The sequence below is a fragment of the Brachypodium distachyon genome, chromosome 3 (genome assembly GCF_000005505.3).
Source record: "Brachypodium distachyon strain Bd21 chromosome 3, Brachypodium_distachyon_v3.0, whole genome shotgun sequence".
Lineage (NCBI taxonomy): Eukaryota > Viridiplantae > Streptophyta > Magnoliopsida > Poales > Poaceae > Brachypodium > Brachypodium distachyon.
In genome coordinates, this window is record NC_016133.3 from 55,945,324 (window position 1) to 55,957,736 (window position 12,413).

The following is a 12,413-nucleotide window of genomic DNA, read 5'->3' on the forward strand; positions in this document are numbered from 1 at the left end:
TGTTTGAGTGTCTGACACTAGCTAGTCGGTGTGTCTCTGGATTCTTGAGAAAAGCAAAAAATTGAAGATGCTACCAAAGGATAGGAATAGGTGAAGACTGCCGGCAGGAAATATCATGTGGAAAATGCTAAAGAGAAATGCTTGTTTTTGTTAGCGAAAGCGGGAATCGGGTTAGGAGGGGACTTAATTGTTCAGATGATGATGGCCCAATCAATATTCGAACGAGAACTAAAGGCCCACTTTATAGTTCCGGCATGCCAAATTATATTCTTTTTTTAGAGGAGCCAAATTATATTCGGATGCTCATGATGCCATGTCCTGGTATTCGGCCCAACGTTATTGCTCCAATATGAAATAGAGGGCCCTTTGTTCGTTTCAGCTGACAGGCCAGGCCCAGGCTCGCGCATGGGCCATCATCAATTTACGAACACAGTTGTCAAAAAACAAAAAAATCAATAAAAAAATCAACTTACGAACACAAATCACGAGGCAACCGAGATAGATCGTCGTCTCGCTGCCACACAAACGAAAAATGAACCGAAATTTTCTCGGCCATAGACATCGAAGCAAAGCAGCCGCGCCTGCGCGCGCTTGTGTGGCCAAAAGAGCAGGGCTGGTGGGTAGACTGTCGGCGAGCCGGAGGAGCTAAGCCATGCCCCCCATGTCAGTGTCGGCCGTCCTGCCGCCGCCGCCGGCACCTTCTCCTCCAGCCGCGATCACCAAGAGCTTGCCGCGCCGCGCGCCGGCGAGACTGGCCTCGGCGGCCACCGCCTCGGCTAGTGCGTTGCTGGCCGTGACCCCGCCGGCCGCGCGCGCCGCGACGTTCTCCACGGAGGATGTCGCCGGATCGCTCACCAAGGTACGCCACGCGCGGCCCTGCTTGCAGCTCAGGATTATTGGGTGGCATTGTGTCATTGTGTGGCTGAGTACTGGATGGATTGGTTTGTTGTTGTTGGATTTTGGGTTAGGTGGTGGACACGGTGGACCAGGTCATCGGCGTGGGCGGCAAGGTCGCGGAGCTGTCCGTGACAGTGCTCAGGGCGCTGGGCGAGGCCGCGAAGCCGGCGCTGCCGGTGCTGCAGAGCGCGGGCGAGCAGGCCCTGAAGCTCGCCTCGCCGGCGGTCTCCGACGCCTCCAGGCAGGCCACGGCGGCGCTCCAGGGCGCCGGCGTCGACCCCGCCCCCGTCCTCTCTGCCGCCAAGGTATATACGCACACTACGCTCAAAACTCGATCTCATTCATCTCAGGGCGTTCGTTCTTCCCGATCGATCAGATCATCCCAGGGCAAAATCAAATCTCGATTCGATTCGATGACTGACGCTGTTCTGTTCAGTAGACCTTCGCCGACGCGGCGCAGCAGGGCGGCAAGGTCGTTGACGCCGCGAAGCCGGTCGCGTCGGCGGCGGTGGAGACCATCGTGTCCTTCGGGGCCGCGGACTACGTCGTGGCCGCCGGTGCCGCGTTGCTCGCCTACCTGCTCCTGCCGCCGGCCTTGTCACTGGTCTCGTACAGCCTACGAGGCTACAAAGGTAGCGGCATTCCATCTTTTGCTTCAAATTTGTAGGCGAGCATCGTAAACGAAATGTTCTTCCGTTGCTGACTCTGTCGCTGCATTGCACTGTGTGGCATGATCAAAGGTGACCTGAGCCCAGCTCAAGTTCTCGACATGGTCACTTCTCAAGGTTACCTGCTCGTCGACGTGCGGAGCGAGAAGGACAAGGGCAAGGCCGGCGTGCCACAGCTCCCCTCGAACGCAAAGAACAAGCTCATCTCTTTGCCGTACGGATTCTTTATTTTGCCATAGAAGTAACCTAGGCATCTCTGCATCTTCCATTGCCATTTGTGAAAACTGTCTACCTTGTACTCACTCAGGCTGGAAGAGCTTCCGAAAAAGATAAAGGACATGGTGCGCAACGCGAGGCGAACCGAGGCGGAGATCGCCGCGCTGAAGATCTCCTACCTCAAGAGGGTCGGCAAGGGTTCCAACATCGTCGTCATGGACTCGTCGGTGCACCGGCAGACATCTTTTCTGCATCTTCCTCTGATGACGAATGAACACAGCGTTCACTCTGACCTCTGAACATGTCTTCCTGGGAAATGCAGGTACTGTGACAATGCAAAGATTGTGGCGAGGACACTGAACAGCGTAGGGTTCAACAACTGCTGGGTCATGGCCGGCGGCTTCTCCGGCGGGAAAGGGTGGGCGCAAAGCCGCCTCGGGACGGACTCCTACAACCTCTCCGTCGTCGAAGTCGTGAAGCCATCGCGCATAATCCCTGCATCCGCTGGTCGGTTTGTGACGGCTTCGTCGACCTCGACAACCTCCGGGACGAATCGCAAGCTTCTTCCTGGCAGTGTGGACGGCTGAGAGAAGCTGGCGGAGCGCTGTAGAAATCCCATATCCATTTATTCCCAGTTCCAACTCTTGTTCTGTATATATACATTCAGTTCTTCTGTAACCTGTACAATTTTAGTACTGTATGAGTCCTTTGTCAATTTTCTTCTCATTTTTTGACAAAATAGGGTGGGAAAAACCACTGTTTCATTTTACTGAAACCCAAACTGGGAAAGTATGAATTCAAAGAGTACAGCATCTTGCAGTTAAAGACGGTAACGAGCACAAACTAAAACTGCTGCCACAGGCGGCCAGAGATTTTAGAAGGCTTAAAACAAACTCAAACAACATCACCATTGCTCTTGGTGTACTCCTCAATCACCCTCTGAAGTTTGAGTCTCAGCATGCTGTGCTCCATCACTGGGGTCTCCACTCCAGGATTCAGTGGAAAGGGAGAGAAGGGATCAAGGGAACAACTCCCCTCAAGCTTTTCAGCCGAGGAGGCAAACCATTTCTGGAGTCATCGGAGCCAGCTCAAGTGCATCAGAGAGCTTCAGCAAAGCTGAAGATGTGGAGCTTTCAGAAGATTGTAAACTTGCGTGCAGAAAGCATCGATCAGATTCATCATCGGCTCTTGTTTAGAGTACAAGCTCTTTGTTTCTTGCTTACTGAAGCATATAGTACTACCTTATATGCATCGAATAGAGTTACTGGAAGGAATCAAAGTTGCCAGAACAAATATCACTATTTAGGAGACTTGGTATGGATTTGCGAGATATCCAGTTTAATGAACTCATAAGATTCACTAAACAGCAGGGAGTACATTTAAGTTAAAACAAAATTTAAAGATAGACTGAGATAGCAGTAAACTTTAGTCAAGACCACATGTTTTTGATGTTCACAATACCACCTGAACAAGTTGGCATGGCAGTACAATTTGATGGAAAAAAGAAGTAAAATGGATTGTAAATTGTAATTATAGACGCCGATCTCAAAAACCAAGAATCGGCACCAGGTTCTCTCCATATCTTAAAGTACGGTGAAACATGCCTGTCTGGTCTGCTAATTGTATGCTTCCATCCCATGGATCATAGTAGAACCATCGGTCGTCATCGATGGCGTCCTTCTGCAGCAAGATCCTTCCATCAGTCATCACCTCCAAAGGGAACCACCCAAAGTAGTGCGGGCCAAGCCCAAAGTCCATTTCGTCGGGCATCCCAACTACTTGTGTGACATCAATTACAAAGCCCTTTGACCATACATTGTTTGCATAGTCTCTCAGTATCCATATGTCAATCCTATTGTCTGGAATGCAGCAAATGAAACATAGCAAACCCTGCATTTCTCTCAGTTCAATGGGCCAATCGAATTCGCTCGGCCAATCTGGCAGTGGCTTCACACTCCATGCTTCCTTCTCAAGATTGAACAGTAGTAGCTTGCCATTCTCATCAAAAGAGTCTTGCGATAACATATGCAAGTTGCCATTGACATAGGATGTACGACCAGATACAGTAAATGCAGGACAAGGAGGGGACTCTGCTTTCCACCATGAGCAGTCCAAACCAACAGTGAACACCTCACAAGTATCTGGAGTACCAAGTGTTATGCTGATCACCTTGTATTTTCCAAGTGACGACACAAAGCCAAATCCTGTGAAGTGGGTGTCATCTAAATCCCAAGAAGCATGAGGCACATATACTAATTCTCGTGTAGCAGGATTTGACAACAGGTAGCCATCATCGTAAGCAAGACAAATTAGATCACGGCAGGAATTAATCATAACAAAATTTTCCAGCAATGGGAGTCTGTAATAATCTTCCAATTTGTCCTCTTCGGTGAGACGCTCAATATTGATAGAGTTAACACCATGTGGGATGTCGTAAGATCCATGCAGGAGATGAACTTTTGATTGAGATTGCTGTCTATGCAACTCGATTAAGTGGCGGCTAGAGATGGCTGAATGCCAAGCCTTGCACACACATCGACACCTCAGCAGCGATTTCACAGGAAGCAATATCAAGATCTCATTGATGATCAAATCGTCTGGAATGCTCCTGCATTTCATTGTTGCAATGTTGCCGTTGTTTAATACTGAAACTCTATCTGCTCACACAAACAAACAAAACTTATGGATAATAGAGAAATTACACAGGACAGGAGCATTTCAGTTTAGCTAAATAAACGCCCTCCATTTTAGATGTCATCTATAATGTGTGTCAATAACCTTTTGAACCTTTAACATCTACTATACACAGGACAGGAGCATTTCAGTTTATCATGTGCAAATTTTCTTACTAGAATTGTCAGAAAATACTTTCATCTCATTATACTTTAGTAATTTTGCGCAACACAATGTCCAAAACGACAAGTAAAATGCATAGAGGTATCAATATTTAGGGTATATTTCCCTGATCACTGTCAGTTATAGTGTGTGGTTAGGAGGCGTGCTCGGATTGGTATGCGTCAGTATATAACTGCATACACTATTCTTGTGATCGCAAAAAAGGTATATATTTGACATAAAAGAATGCAATCAGCTATACAGAATCTTCTCAAAACCTCTTAGATAAATCGATATTGTGAAAAATTTCTAATCTATCTATTATATAGTTAAAGCAAGAGGACAATAAGTCACCACGTTCGTCCAAATAGGCTAAAATATATGCATCGTTTATTATTGGTGGTTCGAAACTATAATACTCCAGTACATATTACACATGATTTCACGCATTTTATCGTGCTAGAGCACGTGTACGTCATATGCCACCCAGGCACGGACGTGCATGCAGATCTAGTTGATCTCTAGGACATGCATATATCAGACATCCAGTCAATATCTATGTATATGCATCATCGCTTATATATGCACACAAATGCATCTGCTGTTGTGCATGCACTTGGCAATTATGAGCCCATCGATGGTCTTGCATGCTTAGGTGAAACCCTCAATGTAAATAAAGGAACCTAGATTTATGTCCATGAGGACTTGAATCTAGACCGTTTGATTGTGCTTCCGCTCCCCCACTCAATTGTGTAAGTTTTACCTTAACAACAACAATCTTCGATCCACACAATTTTCTATAATACATTTATGTAAATAGTTTGGGCAAAACTGCAAAAGCCAATCATGCTTGCTTAGTACTACTGTAAATTTTAAAATTATTGTTACTGATAATATCAAATGGTAATGTAATGACTAAATAAACCAAACCTTGATACATAGCAAGTAACCAGCACAAATGATAATACCAAACATATAAACTATAGTAAATCTAGCCACAAATTTGCTCAAGTTCTGTCGGAATATAAGAGTCAACCAAGTGGACATACGCATTGAGCAAACAACCAGGGAGCTAGTTCACATGTGACAGAATCAAACAGACATACACAGTAACGAATCAAACAATCATGCCCTCGTTACAGGATGCTCTAGAGTCATCGGTCGAGCATATGCACTGAATTATTGTGAACTATTCGAATCCCTTCAAGGAAACAATCTATGGATCCAAGGTTTGCGCTCGTGAAGTGGTAAGAGAGGGCAGATCAACAGAGATTAACTAGCTGCAGGGGCCCAAGAGGCTGGAGGCGGCGGGGTAGGGATAAACTAGGGGAGGGCGGGGAAATCTCACCGGCGGCGGGGGGAACTGATGGAGATGCCGGTGGCCGGAGGACGCTGCCTCGAGACGCTCATCTCTGCCTTCCTCTCACGCTCGCTTTCCGTCGATCGCCCCCATCTCCCGTTGTTCCCCGGAGCCTCCTCCGTACCCTGCCTGGGCGAATCGGCGTGTGTGCGAATGGAGACGACAGAGGCGCCGATTCGGTGGAAATGGAAATAAGGTCCACGATGGTCTACGCGAGCAGGCCCTTAGGCCCATATAAACATGGACAGGCCCATACAAATGTGCACGGCCGAGGGCAACATAGCCCATTAGCTCCGGCTCCATTTCTCAACGAGAACAGAAACCAAATTCTGCAGCATACAATACGAGTAGTGTACCCACATATTTAGTTATACGATGCTAATATTGCACAGTTCAGTAATCAAGCAGTCACGAACTGCCCACAGTTTAGTAAGTGACGTGAATTTGTATAACAATTTATACAAATCTAAATCAGTTATTTTGGGAGGGAAAGAGTATGCAAGGGAGATGTGAAGGTCCGGTTGAACCAACATACAGATGAAGAGTGTGAGAAACTTCCTAGGGTATACAAGACAAACTTGTGTGAAATGAATTGAAAGCTCGTCTAAAGCTCATTCTCGTCTCAAAACACAATTCCAGCTAGAGAGGAAGTCTACATGACATTGGAAAAAAAGCTATGGCATGCCATGTGACAGAGCTGGAATATTTGTACACCGAAACATATACAGTCCTGAATTTCATGACTCGATCTCATCCCTGTAGCGAACGCAATGCAGGAGAGACGAAACGAGGCAGGCGGAATGCTGATCGTATCGGGAGAGGAACACACACACGCGCGCCTTCTCATTTAGAAACTTGGCGAACTGCCAACAGAGGAGTAATCGACCGCCGGTTGAAGAAAAAGCGGCCGCCTGCCATTTAGCAAATCAGCAGTACAGAATGTGAATTAACCGCTAAGCAAATGGAGCAGCAGCTCGTTCCAGGCGTCGACGGGCCCGGGCAAGCACCAGTGCACGCAGTCGATGCCGAAGCCGACCTTCTCGTGCGGCCAGTGCCCGTACCGCCCTGGGTGCCCGTCGCCCCTCATCTGCATCATCTCGCTCACGTCCATCAGCACCAGCCTCCCCTTCTTTCCATCGCCATTGCTTTGATCCGCCTCGCTGGCCGCGGCCCTGAACTCCTCCACCTGCGCGGCGTGGAACGCCTCCTCGGTCTCCGGCAGCCTCGTCTCGTTCCCCCGATACGGGCTTCTCCTCACGCAATCCCCTCCGTCGTACCACTTCCCGTTCTCGTAGTGCGGCGGCGCCACCGTCCGCACCACCACAGTTCCCCGGAACCCCGCCAGCGCCTCGAGCGCCGTCCGGAACGCCGCGCGCACCGCGTACTCCGGAGCCACGGCCATAGCGTTGTCCTGGTCCGCCCCGGCACTGCATTCGTGGTTGACGCAGCCGAGGCGGCGGCCGCGCTCGTAGAGCACGGTGGGGCGGGTGAACCACTTGGCGCCGTTGAGCACCACGTAGTCGTAATCCAACACGTGGCCGGACCACTCCGGGTCGGGCTCGTCGAGGAACACGTTGTGCGGGTCCATGAACTGCAGCGCGCCGGCGCGGGTCAGGTTCCACCGCACCAGGAACGGCGTCCAGAACACGGCCACCGTGAAACCATGCTCCTCGTAGCGGTACTTGCGGGTGCAGTGGACGCAGTCCTTGGCGCCGCCGATCTCCGTCGGCTGCCCCGCCCCCGCCGTCTGGGAGAGGAGGCACATGAGGGACTGCATGTGGTTGCGGGCCACGGAGTCGCCCACGAAGGCCATGGACTTGCCGCGCACGATCCGGAAGAACGCGGCGGCGTCGAAGCGGCGGAGGTCGCAGCCGTGGGGCTGCCAACGCCACTGCAAGATGGACGCGAGCCCCGGCTTGCCGTACTTCATGCAGTCCTGCCGCCCGTCGATCAGCGGGCACGTCGCGTTGGTGTAGTACGGCGCGGCCTTGTCGCGCACCCACTCGCCCTTCGCCACGTCGCACGCCGCGCCGGCATTGTTGTTGTTGTCGTTGTTGTGTCTCACGACCGATCTCGGGGCCGGCAAGTCGATGAACTCCTCCGTGTTGAGGTTCAGCGACGTGTAGTTGCACGCGGTGAAGGCAACGAGCAGCAGGATGAGGAGCAGCCCCGTGGTGGAAGCGGCCCTCCGGACGGCGGTTTGGCTGTTTGGGGGCTTCATTTGCGTGCCGGAATGCAAACTAGACCGGTTGTGCTCTAACTTTGCTACGAGAGGGAGACGAGACGACTTAATTAGTTGAGCTGCGATCATGTGGGGATTCAATGGGAGTCTGACTATCTACAAAAAATATTCATAATTATTGTTGTGTTGTTGCACGAACATGCATGTGCGACTTGATCCAGCACGTAGCCTCGACTAGCGAGGGGGATGTCAACATTTTGGAATGTCTTATTTGTGGACGTGGGAGCGCACACATGATCTGTCAGCTTGTGGCCAAGTTCGTTTTAAGTTTAAGAAAATTTCATATTTTTCTCGTCCTTCAACTTTCAAAACAGGACGCACTTCGTGTGGTGGTGGTATTGCCGTCAGACGTTGATGCCTGGGTGAGCAGACTCGTTGAGGCAATTTTGCTGACGTGAGGCAAGCCCGTTTTTTAATGGGCTTGCTGATGTGGATGCCATCGTGTCACTTCGGGACAAAGAACCATTCACGACAGCGAGTTCGGGGAAAAACTAAGCCACGCGGACAAAAAGAACCGCTTCGGGTCGGAAACTAGCCAAATGCGTCATGTTTTGAAAGTTGAAGGATGAGAAAGTATGAAAAAAATTTAAGAGGCGAAAACAAATTTCGCTTGAGGGACAGTATATAGCTGCTTAGAGAAAATATCCACTAACTACCGCCTATTTGCATGTCTTTACTATCAACATGAGATTGAGGCACCAAACTGTCACGATAGATTCTACGAACAACAAAATTTCACATTTAAATTTCATAATCTGTCCGAAATCCAGAGACAGCTTGACAAGCCATTTGGCATGGAAATTGCTACTTTAGCATGTTGGAGCATTTGGAGGTTTCGCAATGACTATATCTTCAATAATGTTCAGCCGTCTCTCTACAGGTTCCGACGTATCTTCCGTGAAGAAACAAACCTTGTTTTCCATCGTGCTAAGAGAAAGAATTTTATTTCCTTGAGACTGGATTAGAACATTTGGATAGCACCTGTATATATTATGATGTAAATATTTTTGCAATAAAGTTACAATAGATCAATTGATCTACAGTTTTTCCCTAAAAAAACAAAAACGATTGGAGATATACTCCTTGTAGTAGAACAAAAACCTGACTCGTAAAGTTCTCAACTATTGGAGATGCATGTGCTTAGAAGAGCGATTGTTTATCTTAGAAGAAGCATGGCGGGGAAGCGCGCAACTGTGTTCTCCTGACGCCATCTTGATAAAAATCTTCCTGCTATATATCACGTCGAAGTCAACCTAAAGCCACGCTGATGAGTGAATTATCAACTATGGGAACGATCAATGAATCTAAGACGGAGTCAGCCGATTAGATGGCATCTTAAGACATTAACTATGGCGCAATTGGTTAATGACCGCATCTAGCGCTGAAGTTCTTCAGATAACTAACTGCCTGCCCTCAGTTTGTCGTACATGAAACAATGGGAACAGATTTTACAACACCCTATAGGTCATGGATCGATTGATGCGATTAGGCCAGTGTAAAACTTTAAATTTCAGATGGTACTCGTAGCTAGCACTGCCCAATTAGAGTTTACTGCAGAGATTAAATCGCTAAAGTAAGCTCGAAATATAGTACAGTACTCCTTTTCTGGGAAATAATATAACCGGATCGGGAATCTGGGATCAAGGGGCACACGTTAATTCCATTCCACGCCGCTGAGTGTCCACAGTTCTGTCTCCGGCCGGTGGTAGCGCCGGCGTGGAGTTATGGACCCCAACTCCGTGGTCAATATGTCGGCAAGCGATCAATCATAAGCATATAGCCTTGACAGTTGACCCAGACATATACTCCTTTAAGCAAGTCAACGTATTGACAGCGTGACACTAGTCATGTGTAGTTGAGGCAAGCACTTCGCTTAAATGAAAAGGAAAAAGGAAGAACTTCGGTCGAGGATCCATCACAGGCACTTGATCCAATGCATTTCCACATCTCACACAATATTGACACTATTAACAGACCAGTTTCGCGTCTGAAAAACCGAAGAATATATAACACGGCCTTGGCATGCATTCGCATTATCGTTCCTACACATGATTCGAGCTCGAGAGGTCGCACTACTGTAGTAATTACTACTGATGAACCAGCATCTGGAAGAGCAGCTCGCTCCACATGTCGATGGGCCCGGGCAAGCACCAGTGCAGGCAGTCGACGATGAAGTTGCCCTCCACGGTCCCGCCCGGCAGGTGCCCGTACCGGCTCGGGTGCGCGTCCGGCCGCAGGTCCATGGCGCCCGTGACGTCCATCAGCAGCAGCTCCTTCCCCTTCCCCTTCGCCCTCGCTTTCGCCTCGGCCTCCCTCAGCGCCTCCACCTGCGCGCCGCGGTACTCGGCCTCGAAGGCGCCCAGGGCGCGGTCACCGCGCCGGTACGGGCGCGTGCGCACGCAGTCGCCGCCCGTGTTCCACTCCCCGTTCTCGAAGTGCGCCGGCGTCACCGTCCTCAGCACCGCCTTCCCGCCGAACCCGCCGTCCGCGTCCACGATGGCGCCCAGGGCCACCCGGAACGCCGCGCGCAGCGCCCGTGGCACGGCAAGCTCTCGCAGGTTGCTGCCGCGGACGATGGCGTTGTTGTTGCGCGCCACGGCGCGGCCGCGCTCGTGGTAGACGGAGGGGCGGAGGAACCAGTTGGTGCCCGAGAGCACGACGTGGTCGAAGCTCGCGACGTGCGCCGCCCACCGGGCGTCCGGCTCGTCCAGGTGCACGTCCCACATGCCGATCGTGGCGTTGGAGAGGTTGGCCCTGACGAGGAACGGCGACCAGAAGAGGGACGCCGTGAAGTCGTGGCTGCCGTAGTAGAAGTCCCGCCGCACGACCCTCCCCGTCGCGTCCACCTCCCGCTCCGCCGCCCCGACGACCTCCGCCGGCTGCGCCACCTGCCACGCGTAAGAGAACAGAGCAAGATCAGAGAGAGAGCAAATATCAAGCCAAATAATCGGTCGAATTATGTACTGATGAAGATGAGTTTGTAATTAACAGCGTAACGTAGGGCGTACACTGGACAGGAGGCAGAGCAGAGACTTGAAGTGGTTCCGGGCGAGGGAGTCGCCGACGAAGGCAATGGACTTGCCCCGCATGGCGTCGAGGAACCTGGCCGCGTTGAAGCGGGGGAGCTCGCACCCGTCGGGCCTCCACCGCCAGCGCACGAAATCCAGGCTCGGCTTCCCGAACTTCATGCAGTTCTGGAGGTCGTCGATGAAGGGGCAAGTCAGGTTCGTGTAGTACGGCGCCGCCCCGGCGGCCTCCGGCACCCACTCGCCTCGTGTAAGATCGCAAGTCCCGGCGTCGCCCGACGACGACGAGGAGGAGGAAGAAGAGGAAGAGGCGACATCTACAACCCGCGGGTAACGGCGGGGGGAGAAGGCCGAGTGGTAGAGCGAGAGGAGCCCGAGTGCCAGCAGGAAGGCCACCGGCGCGGCGATGGCGGCCGAGCGCTTCGGGGAGCTCTTGTGGGACTTCATGGGAATTGAGGATCCTCGAAGGCCGCCGGAGGCGATGGATCGCGACCAGATGCGCTGATCAGGGAGGATGCTTAGAGAACACAGGACATGGAAGAAGAGTAATCAAATGTTCGTTCCTTTCGCGGTTTCGCGCAGTGGCCGGTGGGGAGCGAGGTCGATGTGCGGTGTGTGCATTGCACGTCTGATCTGATAAAAGGGCCTTTATACTAGATTGCTCACGAAGGCCCTGCCGCTGCAGAGCAGAACGCGCGGTTTACACGATTCAATTCGGTTGGAGCTAGCCACGGTTTGAGACCTTCTAGTGAAAAGTACTATTTTCACGTGTTGGTGGCATCTTCCGGTTCGCGTCTAGAAAGATGTCATCTTCCGGTGGTTCGCCGCTGTATTTCTACCGCAACTAGGTTCAGGTCAAATGCAACTTGCGGCACGTTGTGCGGAACTGCGAAGAACCCCATGCACGTCCCGACAGCCCGAGGTGCCTTCCTGGGTAAGGCCTGTGGGGAAACAAACAGTGGAAAATACAACCATGCGGACGGTCAACGGGACATGCGGTAGAGATCCAGGGTTCTGACTAACCGGGGAAAAGAATGGTCGAAGTTCAGAAGACTCCAAAATGGATGGGGATTCCTGTTTCAGTGTTCCAGAACTTCTTCCTGGCTGGCAACTGGCATCAACAGATCAACTCATCAATCATCGTCATGCTTGCTGGCTTGCTGCGATTC

General features: G+C 51.0%; 4 protein-coding genes across 5 annotated transcripts; 1 reads left to right on the forward strand and 3 right to left on the reverse strand.

Moving 5' to 3' along the window:
• The first annotated feature begins 525 nt into the window (after positions 1 to 525).
• Positions 526 to 2,550, forward strand: LOC100822860 (calcium sensing receptor, chloroplastic). Its single transcript, XM_003570401.4, has 6 exons — positions 526 to 859; positions 969 to 1,202; positions 1,337 to 1,529; positions 1,638 to 1,779; positions 1,873 to 2,004; positions 2,104 to 2,550. The coding sequence occupies exons 1-6, from the start codon at positions 653 to 655 to the stop codon at positions 2,366 to 2,368; spliced, it is 1,173 nt and encodes a 390-aa protein (XP_003570449.1). The 5' UTR covers positions 526 to 652; the 3' UTR covers positions 2,369 to 2,550.
• Positions 2,551 to 3,118: 568 nt separating this feature from the next.
• LOC100823474 (F-box/LRR-repeat protein At2g43260) lies at positions 3,119 to 6,149 on the reverse strand. Of its 2 annotated transcripts, none has more exons than XM_014900120.2 (2): positions 5,965 to 6,149; positions 3,119 to 4,389 (listed from the first exon to the last, which is right to left on the reverse strand). In XM_014900120.2, exons 1-2 carry the CDS (start codon positions 6,024 to 6,026, stop codon positions 3,327 to 3,329), a joined length of 1,125 nt encoding a protein of 374 aa, XP_014755606.1. In that variant the 5' UTR covers positions 6,027 to 6,149; the 3' UTR covers positions 3,119 to 3,326. The 2 variants fall into 2 exon arrangements, with proteins under 2 accessions (XP_014755606.1, XP_003570451.1); XM_003570403.3 differs by having other exon boundaries at positions 3,119 to 4,438; positions 5,965 to 6,103.
• A 372-nt stretch (positions 6,150 to 6,521) lies between these two features.
• LOC100831353 (protein trichome birefringence-like 20) lies at positions 6,522 to 8,250 on the reverse strand. The gene has a single exon (XM_003572934.2). It carries the CDS (start codon positions 8,195 to 8,197, stop codon positions 6,923 to 6,925), a length of 1,275 nt encoding a protein of 424 aa, XP_003572982.1. The 5' UTR covers positions 8,198 to 8,250; the 3' UTR covers positions 6,522 to 6,922.
• A 1,883-nt stretch (positions 8,251 to 10,133) lies between these two features.
• Positions 10,134 to 12,208, reverse strand: LOC100823774 (protein trichome birefringence-like 19). The gene is made up of 2 exons (XM_003570404.4): positions 11,227 to 12,208; positions 10,134 to 11,106 (listed from the first exon to the last, which is right to left on the reverse strand). Exons 1-2 carry the CDS (start codon positions 11,689 to 11,691, stop codon positions 10,306 to 10,308), a joined length of 1,266 nt encoding a protein of 421 aa, XP_003570452.1. The 5' UTR covers positions 11,692 to 12,208; the 3' UTR covers positions 10,134 to 10,305.
• Between the last annotated feature and the right edge of the window lie 205 nt (positions 12,209 to 12,413).